Here is a 21465-nt window from a genome sequence, read left to right as displayed (position 1 = left end):
TTCATTTAAAAATCTTTATTTAGTATATCCTCTCGTTCAGAGAATAAATTTGATAAACATAGGTAGTTATAAAATATTGTAGCAGTAGTTTTTTTATAGGTAACTTAATTATTAGAGTTTTAAATACAAAAAGGGAAATGGATCACCAGAAATAAAGACATTGTTTCTAACAAAGTTTCAGGAAAATCTTGATTATTAAAACCCTTGTATCTCACAAGTTTTGCATATACAGTTTTAGCTCTTCAGAGCCCTCTATCAGTAAGGCACCTGCAATAGTAAAAATAAAAATTTGCTACTGCAGCCTTGGGGGAACATCTTAGTATTGTGTTGTTGCTTCTCTGACAAAGTACACTTTTAATCAAGACAGTCATATATTTATGTACATCCTAAATTCCAAGTATAAACATTGCAATTGAACTGACAGACTGGAATAAAATCATAAACCTTTAGATTAACCATAGAAGCCTCTCATGAATTTCTTGAATTTCATAAAAATATGAAATGTTTGTTAACACAGAGGTGGAACGGCAACTGACTTTATGAAAGCTTATACATTGAAACACGAAATTTCAGGCTGTAGTGGAGCTATTCTGGTACCAGGCAGCATCCCCTCCCTGTATAAACAGCAGCTAGCTACTGGGTTCCTTAAAGCCAAACTAATGATGGTTTTGAAGATCAGCATTGTCCTTTGCCCTATCCATGACTCAAAATGGAAGACCTCCTGTCTCTCGATTCCTTTTAGCTTATTTGAGATGAGCCCTGGAAAGGAAAGAGATCACTGAGTGAAATACAATCTCCTGGAGTATCGTCTCCTTACTGCAGATATCCTTGACAACAGGAGTCTTTGATTCAGCCAGATTGTGACAGGTTCCAAGTCAGGGTCCTATAAGGTTCCCACACTCCTGGAGAGCATCATGCAAACTTCTTCTTGGTGGCTGTGAACCTCTCCATGTACTAAAAATCATGAAAGAATGTATGTGTTACTTTGTCATGAGTAAATAATAAACCTATTGGTTATTCAGGGTCTTATATGATTTTTTTTCCTTTAGGTTTTTATTGGATATGGTCCTTCATTTCCTACAAAATCCACCTATTCTAAACTCAAATTTAAAGCACATGGTTTTGTCGGTTTTTTTCCCTTTCAAAAGATAAAGATGCTTTACAAATAAGCTGTCTAGAGAAAAAATCATCTTGGCATAATACCATTTGGCTGATTCTCAGAACCCACCTCCAAAATGGGGAACAAATACTGATATAAACTATATATAAAATACTGATATAAACAGGATTATACATATATCCTGTAGCTATAAACATTCACGTGGGTTACTTCACCTTTCTTTTCTTTGCAGTGATTGGAAATGCAGAAGTATACTAATACAAACCTTATCATAGCCTTCCAGTTCTCGAAGTTTCTTTATTTCAAAAAGGTTGCCTTCCACAGCAAGCAGACAGATCTGGGAGTCACTGAGGATGCTCTGTGGAAGCATACTAAGCTCAAGACAGTTCTCCTCCAGACGAAGAACTTTAAGGCGAGGACAGCAAGATATCTTCACTGAGATCTGAGATATCTATTGCACAACAATTTTAAAAAGGATAATGGAAAAAGCATAAACATTATAATGCTTTTTTTTTTTTTACTAAATTAAAACAAAAATCTTTACTTGACTATTTGTCCTAGTTCTTTCTTTTACCGCCTCCATTTTCTCACTACCCACTCATTCCAGAAACCTCTTGTTATCCAGCTTCTGTTACTACTCCTCCACTTTTTTTTGGGGGGGGGGATGCTTTTTGAAGGTCACCAGTGGCTTTTTGGAAGCAAAATTTTCTGATAATAAAAGTACTGTTCATTATAGAAAGTGTGAGAATCACACAAGTTTACCTGTAATCCATCACTGTAAACATTTTAGACATTTACTGCCAATCTTTTATGTGTACATAGATGCCAGCCACTTTACTACCAAAGTCAGGATTCATTGCCATCATTCCTTGTTGCATTTGACTGTACTTTCTATCCTCTCCTTGAAACTCCCACTTCTTGTACTTAAGTACTGTGTTTTTCTTCCTATCTTTTGAATCACTCCTGATTTCTGCTTTCCCTTCTTGTTTCTATGGACATTTTTCAAGCAGCAGTTTCTAATACTTAGTATTCAATCTTTCTAAACTTTCTCCTACAAAGCTCATTCATTCTTAAAGCTGTCACTTCTGTTATCTATCTACATTCATATCTGTTCACCTCTATTCCATTCCTTTATCTCGTTTTTAGTAAAACACTTTGGATGTTTCACTATCATAACCTACTCAGCATGTCCATTCTCAATAGCACCATTCTTTCAGGCCCTTGAGCTCAATACCAAGCAATTATCTTTGACTCATTCACATCTTCTGCCCTTTATAAGTGCTCCAAGTCACCAAGTTATATGTACCCTGCCTGGTATCATCTCAGGCCATTACCTGGGGCCCTTTTAGACATGCAAATTCTCAGACCCTACACCAGACCTACAGAATCAGAAACAATGAAGGTGGGAGCCCAGTGATCTCTTAACAAGCTCTCCCAGTTATTCTGATAAATACTAAAATCTGGAAACCATTTGAGGCAGCATAGGTGAGTGAAATGAGTATTCAACTAGTTTAACAATATTTTTTCTCAAACATTCAGAAATTTTTCTGAATTTTTTTTCAAAAGCTCAAGAACATACAATATCCACCTTAAGGAAAATATAAGGCCAATCTCCTCAAAGACTGAATTTCATTGTAATGTAAGATCACTACAATCTAGAACAGTTTTGTCTAATAAAACTTATGTAATGATTGGAATGTTCTGTATCTGTTCTACCAAATATGGCAGCCACCAGCCACATATAGCTATTGGGCACTTGAAATATGGCTAGTGGTAACTGAGGAACTGGGTTTTTTAATTAATTTAAATTAATTTTAATGCCATGTGACTAGTAGATACTATATAGACTCTGCAGATCTAGAAGCATAGACACTAGAAAAACAAGATCACCTTGACTCACTATGATTAATGTTTCATCATTTATGCCTTATGTCCAGACCAAAGTTTGTTTCTCCAGTTAGATACATATTAACCAAAGAGCTTCTGAAGTTATGGAGACAAATTTCAAATATTAAAATTAAAGCTCTCCAGCAATAAAATGGGCTATCTCCAAAAATCCCATCACTGACAGTTTTTCAGCAAAAGCAGGACACAGACTTGACAAAAATGTCAGAAAAACGACAACTGAATTAACTTTGATGTCCACTCCTGAGAATGTATGAATTTAAGCCTCTTTTCCACTCTTATCTTCCTGATATAGCTCCTTGCTAGATTATTTGAGGAGGATCTGTAGAACTCAAAATTTGTGAGATAATATTTTAACATCTGAAATTACCTCACCCTGTTACCCATCCCACCCTCCAAAGAACACCTACACAACAAACATACCCAGTGTCTCAACTAACTTCATAACACATTGGCCTTGAAATTAGTCCAGCCCATAGAATATACCTCTCTCCTAGCCTCTGATACCCCGCTCCATGATTATAGTTTAGAGAACAAGTAATTTAGGAGAACATAAACCCACATATATGATGTAGAAAAAAAATCCTTAAGTTCTAGACCTGGTTCTGGTTGAGGTTGAGTTCAATGACCTGAAGCCCCCCCACTGCGTCAGGGATGCTCCGAATCTGGTTCTTGGAGAGATCCAGTACATCCAGGTGCCGCAGACTACAAAGTGGTGGTGGTAGTGCTCGAAGCTGGTTCCCAGAGAGGCTCAGGGTCTTAAGGGCGGACAGTTGCCCAAAGGTAGATGGCAGCTCTCTCAAATGATTGTTGTTTAGGCTTAGTGTCTCTAGTTTTTTCAGATTGCATAACTCATCAGGAAGAACAGCTGGCAAAGAAAAATTTAAAAACCTGAATCCAATATAGCTGAAAAACACCTTTGATGAACTTTATAAAAACTATATAGCAAACTGCTATGCCTCTTGTTAATATACATAGGCATTTCATATGTGCCATTTTTAAGTACTGCATTTTTACCAACATAGTCTTCAGAAGGTGAGGGTGCCATCAAAATGCAGGAAAGCACCATGTATATAAAGGGCTGCCTTTGTGAAGAGGCCACTGTACAGCAATTTTGTGGGATTTGAAAGGCCCTCTCCTTTCCATCCCATCCTCCCTTTCAAATTAGCAGCAAAATTAGCTGCTTACATTACATCCCAAAGATGGTCTCTTTCAAATCCAAATTAACCAAGTACCAATCTTTACACTACCAGAGGAGGCTTACAGATGTAATTACAAGAGATAGAAAGCTAGGATTCTAATATTCTCTTACATCTTGAGCTTCTGAACGGTTTCATAACAACAACAAAAATCAGCTTGTAAGAAAATAACCACCTTTTTTTTTAAAGATTCTGATACATTTATTTGAAAACCAGTTTTATAGCATTATAATCATAATCCACATTCTATTCCAAAAGAAAAACCACCCTTCTTAATAGCTGAGCACTAGCAAAAGCTTCCCAGATGCAAAAGCCATACTCAGTTTGTTGTTGTTCAAGGAGAGGCTCTTCAGCAGAGTGAACTTCCCTATAATCATAGGCGGGAGACTCTCGATCTTGTTGTTGGACAAGTCGATGGTCCTGAGATTGCTTGTCAGCTTCTGCAACTCTGAGGGGAACTGAAGAAAGGGGTTCACAGCGCGGAGAGTCCCTTACCTAATAACTTCACCGCCCGCCGTCCCTCTCCCTTAAAACTCTCTAGTCAGGTCCCTCCCAGTCTCACCTCGGTCAGCCCACGGTCCTTAAGCTGAAAAACACCAGTTTTCTGCGCGGTTTCCACATGAGCGCGGAGGGCACTGTTTCCCATCCTAGCGCCGCGGTTCAGGTCCCTGCGGGAAGGAAGCGCGGTTGTCACCGCTGGGTCCAGGCACCCAGCCTCCCCATCGGCCTCCCGGCTGGGTCTCAAGCACCAGCTGTCACCTCCTGCCGAAGCCTGGATCTTGCGGGACAGCCCAAGGGTGGCAAGAAAGAAAGGGAAGAACACCAGGCCCAGGCAAGAAGCCGCTAGTTGCTTAGGGAGGATCTGGGATCCTCGAACGCGCCTTCTACCCTTCAGCTTACAGCCGGCTGTACAAAGGAAAACTCGGGACCCGCGCTCGCCGGGGATGCGCTCCCTGAGCTTCCGCCCGGGCGGAAACGCCCTGTGACGTCATCGAGCCGCGCGGTGCGTTCCACTCACTCTCCGCGCCATCGGAGAAGGTGGCTTCCAGCCATGGCTGCGGCGAACCCCTGGGACCCAGCGTCCGCACCTAACGCTGCCGGGCTACTGCTGGGCCATTTCGTGGCTTCAGGGGTGGTCACTCAGGTGTGTGGGGGCGATGGCGTCAATAAGGGGGTGCACACCGTGGCGACAGAAGATGGCTGTGAGTTGGTGGGGCTGGCTGCGGGAGTGGGTGTGTGGGTGCTGGCTGGGGGCTGTACTAGGGTCGAGGCAGGTGGAACTCCTTGCAGGCAGCAAAAGTGACTGGTCCTCAGTGGGTTCTGCATAAGCGGGGCTCTGAACAGATGGTGTTTCAAGTGTTTTCAGACGAGTTATCCCAGGTCAGTTCGTGAGAAATAATAAAGACTGATGTCTCCCTGCTTGTTTTCATCCAGTGATGATACCGCTTCTAGATTGTATTGGGTGGTGTGGTGGGGAAATACAGGTACGGTAGTTAAAACTTACGTTCCCAAACAAGGCTCGTTTGTGTGAAATATTGAAGCCTTACAAGAAACATCACTGGGCGGCGGGGGAAAGCACGCATATTTAAAGACCGGGAAAAAAAATATATTGGCGAAAAAGAGCCGAAAGACCTTGGAACATGAATGGAGGAAGGGATTAATTCTGAAGAGAAAAGAGTAAGACTAGCCAAAGGGCTGGTAGTTTTTAGGTTCGGCAGGAAGAGCATGTTCATAGGCCAAAGGGAACGAGCCAAGGAAGGGAGAAATTGAAGATGTGAGGAAATAATGGAATAGAAATGACAAACATGATAAAGGAATGGGGAAAGTGGGATTGAGAGAAGGGAAAGAAATTTTGAGATAACGAGGGAGTTGAGGAATTTCACTAAAAAGGAAAGTGAGAAAAGTAGAAGGTAAAATGATCTGCAGAGATTAGCAATATGCACATGATGGAATGTTTATGGAAATTGCACAACTTTTTATACTTAGAAGAATCATTAGAGAATTCTACTATCTACTTATGTAATTTTAAGATGAAGAAACTAAGACCTAAGGAGACAAAAAAAAATGTATCCAAGATTACTCAACTGGTAGAGTTAGATCCCAGAGCGCTCCCTTTACTGACACATAATGTAGTATTATCTCTAAGATAAACTGTGATGCATGATACTGTGACATTATCTTGAAAGAGTTTAAACTTCTGTTGGAGAACTCTTCTAGATTACTTGAAGACCTACTAAATAGACCTAATGGAGTTCGGGAGAAAACAAGGAGTAGTAAAGAATGCCTTGGAAAATAGGCAAAGTAAAACCAGCCACAGCACCCCCAGTTCTTGCCTTCCTCACTTCTGTGTTTTCTTCCTGCCAAATTGCCTAGTACCTTTACTTGTATCATCCAGTTCTGTAACAAAGTAATTTGGTAAATTCATACTATAAGATGTTTGGGACGTAACCCTCTATAACATATTGGTAGAATATATAAACACCTAGACCAAGGATTTGAGTCTCTGGTGAGAGAATTTTAGATATTGATGGTGAGCTGTTTATTGGGCTGGTGGTTGTTTTGGGGAGGATCTTTCTAGTGTCCTTCAAGTAACACTAATTAGATAGTTAACCTGATTTGCCTACCGGTAACATCTGCCAACCCATAGCTCCTTAAGACCATCTTACAATCTTACTGCACAGTTAGACCCAATAAGGAAACTGCAGATTTGTAGCATGAGATTTTACTTTAAGCAAACTTTACCTATAAAAACCTACTTTTATTAGAGAGATTTATCATTAATTCTTTCAAAATGATGTATTATATGATCCCCTTAAACAGTCTATCCCTTAAGTGTGCATCATCCTATGTACATTAAAAATTAACAGTGAGGGTTAAAATTGTGATATGATGCAACTCTTCTAGACAGTGTAGCTTGTTGAGCTTTGTTCTGTTTTGATCTATCCATTGGAGGGTGATTTAGTGAAAGAAAGGTAGGGTTAACTGTCTGTAGGATAACATGGGATACTGCTTTCACTTATGACCTAGAAGTGCTTTAGTGGCCTTATGTCCTTGATATTATTCCAGCAAGCTTAAGTGAGTCACAGTGTCTTGATCAAAGTCCATCTACTAGCAATTCATAAGATAAGGATCTGGATCTTCCCCAAACCCTTCAGAATCTATTTTCTAATAAAATAAAAAGAAAGGTTACCACACATACACAGTCTATTTTCTCAGTCTGTATACTGCACTTCTCTGTACCCTCTTCCCCCGTTTTAAAACGAGCCTCTGCTATACTGCCTCCCTTTTAGTGTCCCCCAGCTAGAATTTAGTATGAACAGGAAAGGACAAAAAAGAAGAAAGCATGCCTATAGATACAAGTTTATATATACATATCCCACACAGTGTTATCAGGATTTTTATGTTAAACATAAAGATTTTGGATTTCATCTTCTAGCAGCAGAGTAAACAAATACCCTAAACAGACTCCCAGTGGCATGTAAAGTATATAATATAATATATAATGGCAGTCGTCAACAGTAAAGACTCCAGTATTCCCCAATCCTTGCCTTTTTTCACCCCCTTTTTTAAGGTGTAGGGCTGAGTCATAATTCTCAAGTAATTCAAATTTCTATTTACTAGAGGAGTTTGGCTGCTTTTTCTTTCCTCCTTTTTGGCTCCCTTTCTTGAAAATTCTTGTTTTCTCTCTGATTTCTTTTGCATGTTCTTGGCTTAGCTCAATTACCCTGTTGATGAACCCAAGAATTTACTAATTTGCATGTGTGCAATTAGTTGTATTAGTGTATAAACATGTAGGGATGGAGAGGGACCAGAGAGTGAGTAGATTACAATGAGTAATGGAAAATGTTTTATTTACGTTTACCTTCTATCTAAGAGAGAGCAGAAAGAAAAGTAAAAGAATCAAATTGATATGATGGAAATGCAGATTAGATGTATTCTCATTTCAGCCCTGATACGCATTGGCATTGTAAAGTGGAGCTAATACTTAGCCTCCACAATCCTCAATTTTGCCATTAGTGAAATATCTTGTGTTGTGTGAATGGCATAACTATCTGTTGAGTCACCTGAGGCAGAATCCCTGGAAGTCAGTATTGACCTGACTTTATCCCTCACTTCCCGTATCAACTAGGACTTATGAATTCCATCTTCCCAGGGACTAATAGCTCTGCCCTTCCTTTTTAACTGCTACTGACCTAGTTCAGATTCTTATCTCCTCACTTGGAATGCTGTAGCAGCCACCTGTCTAAATATCTAACCTCCAGTCTACCTCCACTAGCTATTTGCTTGTTTTTTTGATGTTGTTGGTTAGTTACCAGAGTAGGTTTTGTTTGTCACACTGTTGTGAAACTATTTTCACAATTTTTTTTTTGCTATCCCCAGTGGAAGCCCCATATTCATTATGCAGTCACTCACCATTTCTTCCTCCCCGCAGCCCCATTAAGTTTATTTACCATACTAACCCCAATTCTATTTCTAAAATATGTGTTATATTATTATATACTTCATCAGAAAACTTTGAGTTGCTCTCATTTTCTGCATTATGGTTGCTTATCGTAGCTGTTAAGATCTTCCATAATTATGTAGGAAACTATATTTCCAGAGTCATCTTCCCCTTGTTCTCATGTATATGTTAGTACTAGCTGACAGTTATTGAGCATTTATAATGTCTGGTTCTTTACAGCTGGAATGCCTTATCCTTCCCATCCATCATGAGCTTGTTAAGGGCAGAGAGCTTGTTTCATTCATCCTTGAATCTTCCACTGCCTAATTCAATAAATGTTTATAAAAGTGATTATCTTCAGTCAGGAAACTTTTGCTATGAAGGGCCAGAGAGAAAGTATTTGAGGCTTTCCAGTCCATAAGGTCACAATTAAGCTGCTGCAGTGTGAAAATAACATGAGATAATGAGTAAGTGAGTAAGAGAAGTTGAGTTTCAATAAAACTTTTTTTCTGGACCTTGAAATTTGAATTTCATGTAATTTTTCATGTCACAAAATTTTTCTTTTGATTTTTTTCCTTCAACATAAAATGTAAAAACCATTCTTAGCCCTTAAGCTATACAAAAACAGTCAATGGGCTGCATTTAGTTCGTAGGCTATAGCTTCCCAACCCCTGGACTATATGATGTCTGAAGTTCTTCATATTGGAAACATTCTAGAAAAGAAGAGGATACAAGAAATTATGGATGAAACCAAGGGATGAACAAGATAAGATTCTTATTCTGAGATAACCTGCAATTTAAGATAGCAGTATAACAGAATGAAAAGATAAAAAGAAGGTGGGGGTAGACTTTTTAGAAGAAGAATAATGCGTGGACAAAACATTCCTCTATCCAAGAGAGTGAGAATGTGGAAAGAGATGGTATAAATGACTTGCAGCCCATAGAGGTCATTTAATGAATCAGGTGAATGATTCCACGGCCTGGGAAGTGTTTGATTTTAGCACCAGGAAGGTCTGAGAGACTAAGTCTTAGTCATTTGTGTAGAATGATTCTCCAGCAACCTCAAACCTTAGAATTTTCTGGTAAGCTATCAGTAATGCATATCTATTGTGCATTGTACTTTAGGAAATAGTACAAAATGTTTTTCTTATCTTTTAAATATTTGGGCAAGGGATTTGTGATAGTGGAAGTTTTACAAACAGGACATAAACATTGCTACTGTTCTATTTCATTTTTCAGGGGCAGTGTTGGATATAACATATCCTCATATTTTGGACCCACAGGCAATCTGCTCTAATGCACACAAACTTTTTCTAATATGCTGCTGCTTTCTCTGTTCACTTACCAATAGGATATGTTAAATATATCTAAGAAATCAGATTCTTGCTTTGTGAACTTCTCCAGACTACAGCAGATCACAGATATTCAAGCTGAAATCTATCAGGTAAATTATGTTGGAGTTTTTACTTTCTACTTCTAGTACAGGAAGAAAATCTTAATTGGTTCCAACAGCAATTCTCCTGCCCGTAGAACAGTGTCTAGCACATAGCTGTATATGTGTTTCTTTGCAGTTGTTAATAGTAGTAATGGTCATAGTAGTAGTTAGGAGTAGTAGCAGTAGCACCAAGGGGCTTGCACACCAAAATGAAAAGCTTCAGTAAATCCCCTGGGCTCTCAGCACAAATCATCCTCCTGCTTTCCTTAAATATTCCTGGATTAAAGATTGTTTTTATCAAAGTTTAAGTGTTACTTCAACCTTCTTTCTGCATGAGCTGTTATTTTTGTTCCTAATGTAGAAAAACCTGGAAATTGAACTCCTAAGACTAGAAAAAGATACAGAAGATGTTGTCCATCCTTACTTTCTGGGTAAGTGCTTTAGTTAAATAGGTAATCACTGGAATTTCAACTTTTTCTTAAATTACTTTAAATAGGCACCAGGCTGTAAAATTACGAAAGTTTTTCCAGGTATTGCCCCAAAGATAACAAAGTCTTATTTGTGCGCTCAAATAGAAGTCCCTTTGGCTTACAGTGCAAGTAGTATAAAGAATGACCAAGGTGGGAGCTCCTCAAAGTCAGTAGAGCTTAAAAGACAAAGGTGGTCGAGGAACTTTGCAGATTAAAGGATGCTAAAGGGATTGGACAGCGAAAGGGATGTGACCACAAGTGTAGTCATGGATTGCGTATTTGCTTTGAAGATTTTTTCCTATAAAGGACATTATTGGGATATTTGGTGATGTTTCAATATGGGCTGTATTAAATATTGGTAGTATTGTACCAATGTTAAATTATCTGAATGGGATACTTATAGTTATGTAAGCGAATGTTTCTGTTTTGGGAAATACACGCTGAAATTTTAGGGGTAAAAGGTCTTGATGTCTGCAACTTACTCTCAAATTAGTCAGCAAAAATATATGTCTGGGTGTGTAGATAAAGAGGGAAAGAAATGAAACATAGCCAGATGTTAACAGTTAGTGAGTCTAGATGAAATGTATGTGAGAGTTTAATCAATAAACTAGTATTGAAACTTTTCTGTAAGTTTGAAAGTTCTTCCAAATAAAAATTTAAAAGAAGAGGCAATTGGTAGCCATTAACTGAATTCTAGAGAAAATATTGAAATACTCAAAAGTAGCTTTTAAGATAAATATTTGTTTTTTTAATATTCATATAGAATATTACAGGCAGAGATGGGAAAAGAGACTTTATGTGAGGAATACAGCTCTGGCTATAAAAAACTGAACTAGGAGTGGAATTGAAAAATATGAAGAATTTAGCACTAGATTTCGTTGTCAGTTGGAAAAGTAAGAGAAAATAATTGAAAATGAAACCGCTATTGGTATTAAAGATAGCAAAGGGGCTATATACCAGAAATTGACACAACATTGTAAACTGACTATATGTCAATAAAACTTTTTTTTAAAAAGATAGCGAAGGGGAGATATTTAGGAGGGAAATGGAAGAATTAATTTTTGACATTGATAGTATTAGTGATTTCAAATTGTACTTGTTTTATTGCTAACTCTACTGTTTCTGGTTTGTGTAGCTCAGAAGTGTCATACTCTGCAAAGCATGAATAATCATTTGGAAGTGGTGCTCAAAGAGAAGCGGTCCCTCAGGCAAAGACTGTTGAAACCCATGTGCCAAGAAAACTTGCCTATTGAAGCTGTTTATCACAGGTTAGACTAAAAAGTAGATATTAACAGTTATGTATGTTTTCTGAGGGTAATTTTTGTTTAGACTAACAGTTATTTCATAGCATAATTCATTTAACAGTGTATGAGTGATTGTATCTGTTAATATTATTAATGCTGATACGTTAAATCAGAAAGAAAATCCTCTACTTTTTAAAGAACTATAGCTATGTTGAAGAGAAAGGCATTCCTTTTGCCATTATGTCTTGGGAATTATAAATAATGACTTTAATGAAAGAAATTAGATCATATAGTAGGGTGGGTCAAAATAATTTTTATTATATATAGATGATTTTCTGTGACTTAAATTTATTGTTGCATTAATGTTGCCTATATATATAAATTCTGTTGAGAGATTTAAGCAGGGACAGATGAAAACAATGTTAACTAAAAGGAGGAAAAAAACAATTCTGATCTCTGCTGTTTGTACACCTCAAAGCCTTGGGCAGGTGATTTAAGTTTTTGCCTTAGTTTCCCAATCCATCGAATGGGGATGCTTTTGATTGCCCTCTTTCTTACAGGAGTATGGCAAGTATCAAATTGAAGATGTAGGTTATTATTTATAATAAATAATAAGAAAATTAAAAAGCAGGTATCTGGGGATCTGTTTGCTAACTTTCTCTACCAGCACTTAACTAATCCTGAGCAAATCAGTATTTTCTCTTAAGTGTCAGATCTTTTATCATGTAGTAAAATAATACATATACAAATCTCATTCTTGTGGATGTATTTAGTATCTATTCAGTATAGTAAAATACCATTAATGTGTATATTATACATTATACATATCAGAAGAACTAAGTAATGATTTTAAAGCATTTTGTAAACAGAGATTCAAAGTAGTTTCATGTGTAGGCTATTTCAGTAAAGTACATTTATCCTAATTGTCTTCACCCTTCACTAAGTGAGTACATTGCAATGGAATGAGGTTTTACCTAGAGAAATTTTTTTTAACTTACATGAGAACGTTGTTAACATTGACTAACATTAGGTTACATTCCAGATATGATTAGTATTGTCTCTTTCTGTTTTTCTCTTTGGATGGCAAGTTAACTCCTGCTTAAAATGAAAGAGGACCTTTTTTATCACTGATATTTCCATGAATGCAGGAAGATTATTAATGGTTCATTGCGTAGATTGTAGTTCTCTTATTTCATGTTAAAAGCCATAATTAAAGGGGAAAAAAAGAACACAAAATAACTAAACTAAAAAATAATAGTTGACCTTTTTCTCCCTTCTTCAGATACATGGTACATTTATTGGAGTTGGCAGTAACTTTCATTGAGAGATTAGAAAACCATCTTGAAACAATTAGAAATATCCCTCATGTAGATGCAAATCTAAAAAAAATGGTGAGTATTACCAATAGCATTTAAGTACTTCATCAACTCCTTTCACAGTGCTTTTCACTGTCTCTAGTTCTTTTATACTGGAATCTCAAATGTGTAATCTCCTTGTTTAACTTTTTGATGGTTAATATTATAAGCAAATTATTTTTATAAATCAAGATACCTTTTCTTTTTTTACATCATTTTTCTTTAGAAGTCATTTTACATTGTTTTATTTCAGTATTTAATAAATACATGTTAATTGTGCAAGGGACTATAAGTATCATGAGAGATAAAGAGATATGACCAATGCCTGCCCTCAAATTCTCAAGGTTTGGTAAGGGAGAGTATAAATACTTTCTACTGTATGTTATTGTATTTGCATGAGTACAGCAGAGAATTATAAAGAAGTGCTATTAAGCACAGAAAAGGGAGATTGTTTTCACTTTAGGGAGATTGGGAATAGGATGGAAGGTAGGAAAACTTCAAAAAAGGTTTACACAGGAGTTAGTAGCAAGCTGAATCTTCACGGATTGGTGAAATTTGGATGTGATCAGAAAGAATATTTCAGATGAGAGCAGCAATGTGAGGAAGGACGTGAAAATTAAAGAGCACAGGTTGTTTGAGGGAAGAGTGGTACTCCACTTTGGTTGATGCTTTAAGTATTGAAAGGGAGATTAACTTGTGGTTAGTTTATGGAATGCCTTAAAAACCAGACTAAGAAGTTAAGACTTTGCATACTGGGGAGCCAGTGAATGTTTTGTTTTGTTTTGTTTTGTTTTTTAGAGAAAGACACAGAGTGGTGACTTGGTCAGAACTGTACCTTAATCCTAGAGAAAATATTAGATAGAGTAGTTGGAGCCTTGCCACTCAAAGTATGGGCAGAGCATCATTGTCACCTGGAAGCTTGTTAGAAACGCAGAATTGCAGACTTTATTCACCTTAGACCTTCAGAATCTGAATCTACAGTTTAACAAGTTCCTCAGGTGATTCCTTTGCACATTTAAGTTTGATAAGCTGTGGGTTAGAGGACCAGGCAGAGGAACCACAGGCAGAGGAACCAAAGGCAGAGAAACAATCATTCAGAGAAAAGATTTAAAAGATAAGAATAAAAAGGGATATGTAGAGTTTTAGATTTTGGAGATCAGATTCCTAGCATGAGGCTACTATTTGGACAAGGGACACATCCAAGGTAATGAAGTTTCTAGCCTTGGTGACTTGAGGATGAGTATGATCAAGAGGTTAAAGGAGTGAGTTTTTTGACATGTCTTGCACAGATAGTAAATGGTCAATCATGGTTTGTTGAACTGCAGTTAAATCGAGTTTAACATACTGAATGTGCAACCAGATGGAGATTTCCAACAACCTGAGATGTGGGGCTGAATTTAGGAAGGAGATTGGGTTTGGCAATATACATTGAGGGTCATCTACATTGAGGTAGTCATTGAAGAAAAAGCAGAGACGAACTCACAAAAAACAAGAGCATGTGTGTGAGAAGCAGGAGCTTGCAATTTTAAGGAGCCTTTGATTAAGGGGTTGGAAAAGATCAGTTGTTAACTTTTGGTATCATAGCTGTTTGTGACATAATGATGATGTATTAGTGAAAGATGTGATTTCTCTCCTATTTTTCCCTTCTTTCAAATGTTATAGAGCATGGCTTTAGCAAAGATGGATATTTTGGTGACTGAGACAGAAGAACTGGCAGAGAATATACTGAAGTGGCGAGAACAACAGGAGGAAGTCTCCTCTAGTATCCCCAAAATAATAGCTGAAGAAAATTTTCTTCATAACTGTGATGTTATCATATCTCCTTTACCTTTTACTTCTAAAGTTAGTGTCCAAACTATTAATACCAAGTAATTATCAGCTGTATATTTTTGAATTTTATGTAGTCCTGTGAAGTTCATTTTTAGTCAGTTATAACATGAATATTTATAGACTTTGCTGCTGACAATACTGAAAGAGCCCTTTTTATATTGAAATACTGATTCCAAGTTCATTAAGACCAACTGAATTTTCCTTTGTTTTTCATATATTTTCATTCCACTTTTCAGTAAAATTCAAATATAACTGATAATTTATTAATGTGAGCTCATTAACCATATCTTAAGCAGCAGTCTTTATTATGCAGTTTAAAAAAAAAAGTTTGTTTCTGAATTAGGAGAGTCTTGAATCTGAAAGTATGTTGATTATTTCTGTGGACTGTTACTAAGTGTGCAAAAAAGAGTCACAAAGCAGACCTGGCTGCTGTCCTGTGAAAGGCCTGGTTGGCTGTCATCTGGGAACTTAGATTTCAAGAGGGTTTCCTCCACTCTCACTGTTAAGAGTTGCTTGCTGTGACTGAGGTGTTTGCATGGTTTGGTTTGTACTGAACATCTGTTTTCACCCTGGGAGTCTAGAATTTTGGTACATGCTAGGCAGAAGGTACCTATGTGACTAGCCTGCAGTAATTACCCTAGCACTGCAACTTGAGTGAGCTTTTGTGGTAGACAACAATTTCACACATGTCACAACTCAGTTGCTGGGAAAATTAAGCACATCCTGTTGGATTCCACTGGCAGAGGACTCTGGAAGCTTGTACCTGGTGTCTGCCAGACTTCGCCCCCATACACCTTTTTCCCCTTTGCTCTTTTTGCTTTGTATGCTTTTGCTGTAATATATCATAGCCATGAGAACAAAAATACACAGGATTCCTCCAAGCATATCATCAAACCCAGGGCAGGAGGCGGTCTTGGGGACCCTGACACACTAAGCAGTTCCTGAGGGTGTTCATTGACAGCCTTAGGAATAGGCAAAGAAGAAAAGTAGATCAAAGCAAAGAAAAAGGCACATTATGGTAAAACTTTCAGAGGTTTTATCTTAGAAATTGCTCAGATATTTTACCTATCTGAGGTTATTATGCATATAAAAGGGACTGGTATACTAACACTTTATCTCAGATTGTATTCTTTTGTATCAGTGGTACAACTATCACTGGCTTATTTTCAGACTTGGGGTTCTCTTTTCTTTAAAATGTATGCTTCATTACTTTTATACTGTTGCATTCTCTGTATAACCAGCGTTCACTCATCTTTGTATTCATCACACACTTTAACACATGAAGAGCCTCAACACAGTGGATGAGTTAAGTTGTTCATAAGGAAGCAGGATCATCACCAAAAACTGTCCTGCTAAAACATGTTTTGAAGTCTATTTTGCTGACTTTTGCAAATGGGATATAGAAGAGTGGTCCTAATTTCCTGAATATTGCCTAGACACTTTAAGCAAAACTTTTAGTTGTATTCATTAGAATCTGTTGAAGCCCAGCCTTGATTTCAGACATCCTGCAAAGCTTTTTCTTCATTTGATTTCATGATTTTCTTCATGATTTCTTGATATCTTGTCATTAATATTGGTAAGTCTGGTTGTTTTTTGTTTTATTTTGGGGTTATTTTGTCTTTTTCAAAATAAAAAAAATAAACCTGCAAGTTCTAACTAAAATTTTGTGAGGCTCTTGTCTGAATCCTGTATGATTGAAAGGACAGATTCTCTATTTAGCATACACAGTTAAAGTGTAAGCATACAGGCTATCTGATTAACAAAAGCTTGGGGTAAGTTGAGACTGAGGTCTACTACAAAGAGAAAAGCTAATTTAGCACTGTGCTGGGTCAATAAATGTGGATCATTTTTTTCCCCTAGCTTTTAGACATGTGGATACTAAAAACAAACGAACAGAAAAATAGCTCTGGAATGTCCTTCTATTTACAATAGGAGGTGTGTGAGATTTCTAAATTCACTTCCAGCATAATAATGATGCCATTTTATGAAGCCTATTCTGGAGGAATTGAAGTACTGCCTGGTTTTTCCAGCATTTTTCTTATTTTACTCCTTGCTCAGACTCTGATCCATGATTCTGCCAGACTGATGCCCATTATCCTCTCAAACCTTCAATAAAGTTAGGAAAATTGTCTGAGGAATAGGAAAACCCAAAGGGTTTCTTGACATGTAAAATAGAGTTGAGATATTAATAAAAGTAATTAATATATTGTGGAATTTCCTGAGATACCTGTAAAACAAACATTTCCTTTTGAATATATACCCAGAAGTGGGATTGCTGGATCATAAGGTAGCTGTTTCTAATTTTTTGAGTAACTTTCATACTGTTTTCCCTAATACAGTCATTCTTCCCACCACAAAGCACAGTGAATAGAGAAGCCATTTAGGAGACTAGGGTTCCAGGTGAACTTGAATTGTAAACCAGCTGTCCCTGTATTCAAGGGATGGGACCTTTCAAAAAAATGAGAGAGGAGATGGGATAGGTAAACTATTAGTACCTGCAGGACACACAAATCAAAGGCACCACCATGACTCTACCACTACTACTGGAGTACTAAAACAGCCTCCTGACTGGTCCTTGCACTTCCATCCTTACCAACTCGGCAGAATAGTCTCAGAACAGTGGCTAGAGTAATCCTTTAAAAATATAAATCATATAATTTCACTTTTCTCCTTAACACTTTACAACAGCTTTCCAGTTTACCTAGAATAAAATCCAAAGGCTTTATTTACCATGGCCTCATGCTACTTCTATGATTCCCTCTCTCACTCCATTCTGCCCCCACTGGCTTTCTTGCTGTTCCTCTAGGCTTTTTCCAAATTCTTGGCCTTTACATTAGCTGGTTCCCTGTGTCTGAAATTGCCCTTCCTGGTAACAGCATGACTTCTTTTACATCATTCAGATTTTTCTCAAGTGTCACATTCTCAATGAGGCCTTTTCTGGCCATATCATCTACAACTTCAACACCCTCTTTACTCACTTCTCACCTCCTTACCTGCTTTATTTTTAGCTAATCTGACATACATTTTACTTAAACTGTTTTAATTACTTATTTTAAGTTTCTCACACCAAACTGCAACAGGTCAGAGGTTTGCCTTTTTTCCCCAGTGCTGCGTCCCTGGTGCTTAGAACAAAAGCTGTCCTAATAGGCGATTACTTAGAAAACATTTGTTAAATACATAAATTAATATTTACAAGTTCCCCCAACACACACACAGTTTATTCAAACCTAGTCAAGTGTCATCAGTGAGGCCTTTCCTGAAGATTCTATATAAATAGCACCTTTTCCCCCACATATGCACACAGAGACCATTACTGTATCTCCTTACCCTAATTAGCACCACTCAACATATTACACATTTATGTATTTATTATTCCTTCCCTGTAGATTCTAATTTCAGTGAAGCCCGGGACTGTATTCTCAGGGCTTTAGAACAGTACTTGACTCTTGGTAGGTACTCAGTAGCTATTTCTTGGATTAATTAATGAACAAATTCTGTCTGATAGTACTCCCTCCACGATTACAAACTCTCAGACTAGCTATGAGGTTCCAGCACAATCTAGAGAAGCTCGCCAGTGAGCACTCTAAACTCCTTCAACTGCAGTGCGTCTTCAAAGAAAGACAATGTTCCCCATTTCATTTCTGCCCCTAAAGTTTATCCGCAGAATTGACAGCTCAGGCGAACGCAGAGAATAAGTTTTCAACAAACTACTTTGTAAGTTGTCTGGCGTTAACCAAATTTAACAGATTCACCTGACTATAGCACGGTCGGACAGTGGGAGAACAAAAGCTAATTCCTAACAGGCGGGGGCCGGCCCCACCCAGCCAGGATCTGCGCCCTCCCGGCCGCCGCGCTCAGGATTGGCCAACGCTAGGCAGGCACAGCCCAGGCCCGCAGCAGCGCGCGCATGGGCGGGGCCGTCCCGTGAGGTGCGGGGGCGGAGCGAGGCGGGCCGGGCCGGGCGTCCTCCCGCCCACCGAGCTCAGGATTGGCTGAGGGTCGGCAGGCACCGCCCAGGGCCGGGCAGCTGCGCTTACAGGGGCGGGGCTGTCCTGTGAGGCGCGTGGGGCTGGCGGCGCTGCGCTGGAGTAGGGCCGGCCTCCGGCTGGGCTCCGGCTGGGCTTGGGGTTGGGGCCAGGGCCAGGGCCAGGGATGCTGCAGCTGGGCCGACCTGCCGGGCTTGGGCTGTGGCCGAAGGATGGCGAACGTGCGGGTGGCCGTGAGGGTTCGGCCCCTCAGCAAGAGGTGAGTCTGGGCGGGAGGGGGCGCCTGAGGCGTCAAATGAGCAGAGAGGAGGGAGAGGCCCCCGCCTCTCCCTCAAGTGATTCTGGCGCGGAGAAATCAGACACAAAGTGGCCCAAGGGGCCAGCGTCCGGAAACCGTAAAGGCCTGGCGGGACAAGGCCTCGCTCGGGTCTAGCTTTCGCTTAGTGCCCTGGCGAGTAGCGGTTCGTGGATGGCCGCAGGGATGGGCTGCGCCGTAACTGTGTCCCTGAAGTCCTGACAGCAGGAGTTTTGAAGGACCGCGGCTCCAGTTGAGCCTTTCTCCTGGGTACGCTGGGAAAAGCTGGGAAAGTTATCTCCACGCGGGGGGAGGGATGGGCGGTCTCCTGTCTCTTCGGGGTGGTTCGGGAGCACCTGTGAGGACTGAGGCAGAATTGTGTGTTCCTGCGTTCACCTGGGTTTCTCTGCGAAGATGTGGAGAAAGGCGGATTGTAAGGCGTGAGAGGGAAATTGAGGCTCAGAGAGATTGTGGTTTTATTTTGTGCTTGACAGCAGAACTGTGAAGAAGGGGGAAGTTACTCCAACCCCTTCCCTCAATGTAGTCAGTGCCCATTTCCTCCTCATAGGTGAATCTGATCCTACACTTCTCAGCTGTTGAGACATCAAGTTTCCAGCTACATAATTTCTCTTTTCACTGAGTTTCCACTGATAGGTTTGGGAAGTTAGGAAAGGCTTCAAAGAAGGGTTGGTGTTTGAACCCAATAACCTTTTAAAGAGCTATTAGAGCTTGCTGACAAATGTAAAGAGCACTCGGTAAGAACACTGAGAGCAAAGGACTTAAGCTCTTATTAGGAAATAGAAAAGTTTCAGTTGTTTGAGAAGAGGGTGTGTGGAGGGGGGTGAGTGGTAGGAGATAATGCTGGCAGAATGTGGTTTAGGACAGAAGGCACATATTGGAACTATTTGGGAGGTTCAAAAATTTCCAGGGCATAAGATGGCTTGGAAATTGGGCAGAAGGATCAAAAAAAAAAAAAAAGGCATTGTCTCCCATAACAAAGTTTGGTACTAGCAGGGATTGTTGTCCTGATTGGAGGTGATTGGCTTTGAAAAATCATGCAATTGACAGAATAATGAGGAGAGCAATGAGATGAGGGAAAGAAACAAAACTGAAAAGAAGGTAGGAAAAAACAAAAGAAGTATGATGCAGAAAGAAAGAAAGCAGCAGGTGCTTGAACTGCTGTATTTAGATTGGTACATGGCTTATGACACCTGTCTTTCAGCTTATGGATGTGGTGGCTCAGGGTTGGGGGATTTTCATAGATATAGATGCTACCCTAGAGGTAGCCTCTAACAGATCTTTTTGCAAAGCTGCTCTTGTAGGGTTCTCAGGATAATAACTTTGACCACTCCTAACAGTAACTTCTCAGCTCCTTGGGAACTAGGAAGATTAAGGAAATGCTGTTGAAGAAATAGACTCACAGATGTAGAAAACAAACTTATGGTTACCAAAGGGGAAAGGGGGTAGGGAGGGATAAATTAGGAGTTTGGGATTAACAGATAGCAGACTGCTATATATAAAATAGATGAACAACAGGGATATACTGTATAGCACAGGGAACTATATTCAGTATCTTGTAATAACCTACAATGGAAAAAAATCTGAAAAATGATACTACTGAATCGCTTTGTTGTACACCTGAAACTAACACAACATTGTTAATCAACTATACTTCAATTTAAAAAAAAACTGTTGAAATTGGGTTGTTATTTGCAACCACAGTAGAGAATAACAATATCATTAAACAAAAGTGAGGGCAAAAGAAGGGCACAAAAGCTTATTTTTAGCTCAGGTTAAGAACCTTGAGTAGCAAGGAGTAGAATGCCAAGACTGCAGATACCCCAAGCTGTGAGCAGATTATTGCATGCTGAAGATTCAGGAGCACAGATTTAAAAGCAGATGTGAATAAATCCAGTGTGACCCTAGCTAGGAAGTCGGGACCACGCCCCTCTTCTCATAGAATCACGCAGAGATGCAGCTGTATTCCAGGGTTTGTTAACTTCCACCATCTTTGCTGAGGCTCATTTGAACATTAGGGAATCTTCTGATTATGTGGTTTGTCCCAACCTTCAAATAAGTAATCAGCACAGACTCAGTTAACAAAGTCTTTGGATCTCATGTTGTACTTGGGAAGAAAATCTTAGGTGTCATCTAGTCTAAGCTTCCGAGAAACTGATCTTGTTTA

The 21465-nt window shown here is 39.0% G+C and overlaps 3 protein-coding genes across 9 annotated transcripts in view; 2 read left to right on the top strand and 1 right to left on the bottom strand.

Moving 5' to 3' along the window:
* Positions 1–5198, bottom strand: LRRC57 (leucine rich repeat containing 57). 4 transcript variants are annotated; one of them, XM_010994964.3, is made up of 6 exons: positions 5125–5143; positions 4787–4892; positions 4544–4682; positions 3625–3893; positions 1386–1571; positions 1–954 (listed from the first exon to the last, which is right to left on the bottom strand). In XM_010994964.3, the coding sequence occupies exons 2-6, from the start codon at positions 4868–4870 to the stop codon at positions 913–915; spliced, it is 720 nt and encodes a 239-aa protein (XP_010993266.3). In that variant the 5' UTR covers positions 4871–4892; positions 5125–5143; the 3' UTR covers positions 1–912. The 4 variants fall into 4 exon arrangements, with proteins under 4 accessions (XP_010993266.3, XP_031309092.2, XP_031309093.2 ...); XM_031453232.2 differs by having other exon boundaries at positions 1–1571; positions 5125–5198; XM_031453233.2 differs by having other exon boundaries at positions 1–1571; positions 5106–5176.
* A 31-nt stretch (positions 5199–5229) lies between these two features.
* HAUS2 (HAUS augmin like complex subunit 2) lies at positions 5230–16661 on the top strand. 2 transcript variants are annotated; one of them, XM_010994962.3, is made up of 6 exons: positions 5230–5368; positions 10017–10109; positions 10462–10531; positions 11706–11838; positions 13097–13205; positions 14832–16661. In XM_010994962.3, the coding sequence occupies exons 1-6, from the start codon at positions 5276–5278 to the stop codon at positions 15039–15041; spliced, it is 708 nt and encodes a 235-aa protein (XP_010993264.1). In that variant the 5' UTR covers positions 5230–5275; the 3' UTR covers positions 15042–16661. The 2 variants fall into 2 exon arrangements, with proteins under 2 accessions (XP_010993264.1, XP_010993265.1); XM_010994963.3 differs by having other exon boundaries at positions 5261–5426.
* Positions 16662–19076: 2415 nt separating this feature from the next.
* The window catches only part of STARD9 (StAR related lipid transfer domain containing 9), a 111283-nt gene continuing 108894 nt past the window's right edge, over positions 19077–21465 (top strand). For all 3 annotated transcript variants that reach the window (XM_064485676.1, XM_064485677.1, XM_064485675.1), the window contains exon 1: positions 19077–19244. In XM_064485676.1, coding sequence (XP_064341746.1) covers positions 19198–19244 — 47 coding nt within the window. In that variant the 5' untranslated portion in view covers positions 19077–19197. The remainder of the gene's footprint in view (positions 19245–21465) is intronic.

Source organism: Camelus dromedarius, chromosome 5, assembly GCF_036321535.1.
Source record: "Camelus dromedarius isolate mCamDro1 chromosome 5, mCamDro1.pat, whole genome shotgun sequence".
Taxonomy (NCBI): Eukaryota; Metazoa; Chordata; class Mammalia; order Artiodactyla; family Camelidae; genus Camelus; species Camelus dromedarius.
The sequence above is the reverse complement of the archived record's forward strand: the minus strand, read 5'-3'. Positions and strand labels throughout refer to the sequence as shown.

Bases quoted from the DNA above. Each gene is read 5' to 3' on its own strand.
- LRRC57 (XM_031453232.2), bottom strand. From the start codon at position 4,870: ATGGGAAACAGTGCCCTCCGCGCTCATGTGGAAACCGCGCAGAAAACT. The intron at 3,894-4,543 runs GTATGGCTTTTG...TTTCTTTGCCAG, and splicing joins CTTGAACAACAACAAACTGA to CTGTTCTTCCTGATGAGTTA. The intron at 1,572-3,624 runs GTCTAGAACTTA...GTTGTGCAATAG, and splicing joins TCAACCTCAACCAGAACCAG to ATATCTCAGATCTCAGTGAA.
- HAUS2 (XM_010994962.3), top strand. From the start codon at position 5,276: ATGGCTGCGGCGAACCCCTGGGACCCAGCGTCCGCACCTAACGCTGCC. The intron at 11,839-13,096 runs GTTAGACTAAAA...TCCCTTCTTCAG, and splicing joins ATTGAAGCTGTTTATCACAG to ATACATGGTACATTTATTGG. The intron at 13,206-14,831 runs GTGAGTATTACC...CAAATGTTATAG, and splicing joins ATGCAAATCTAAAAAAAATG to AGCATGGCTTTAGCAAAGAT.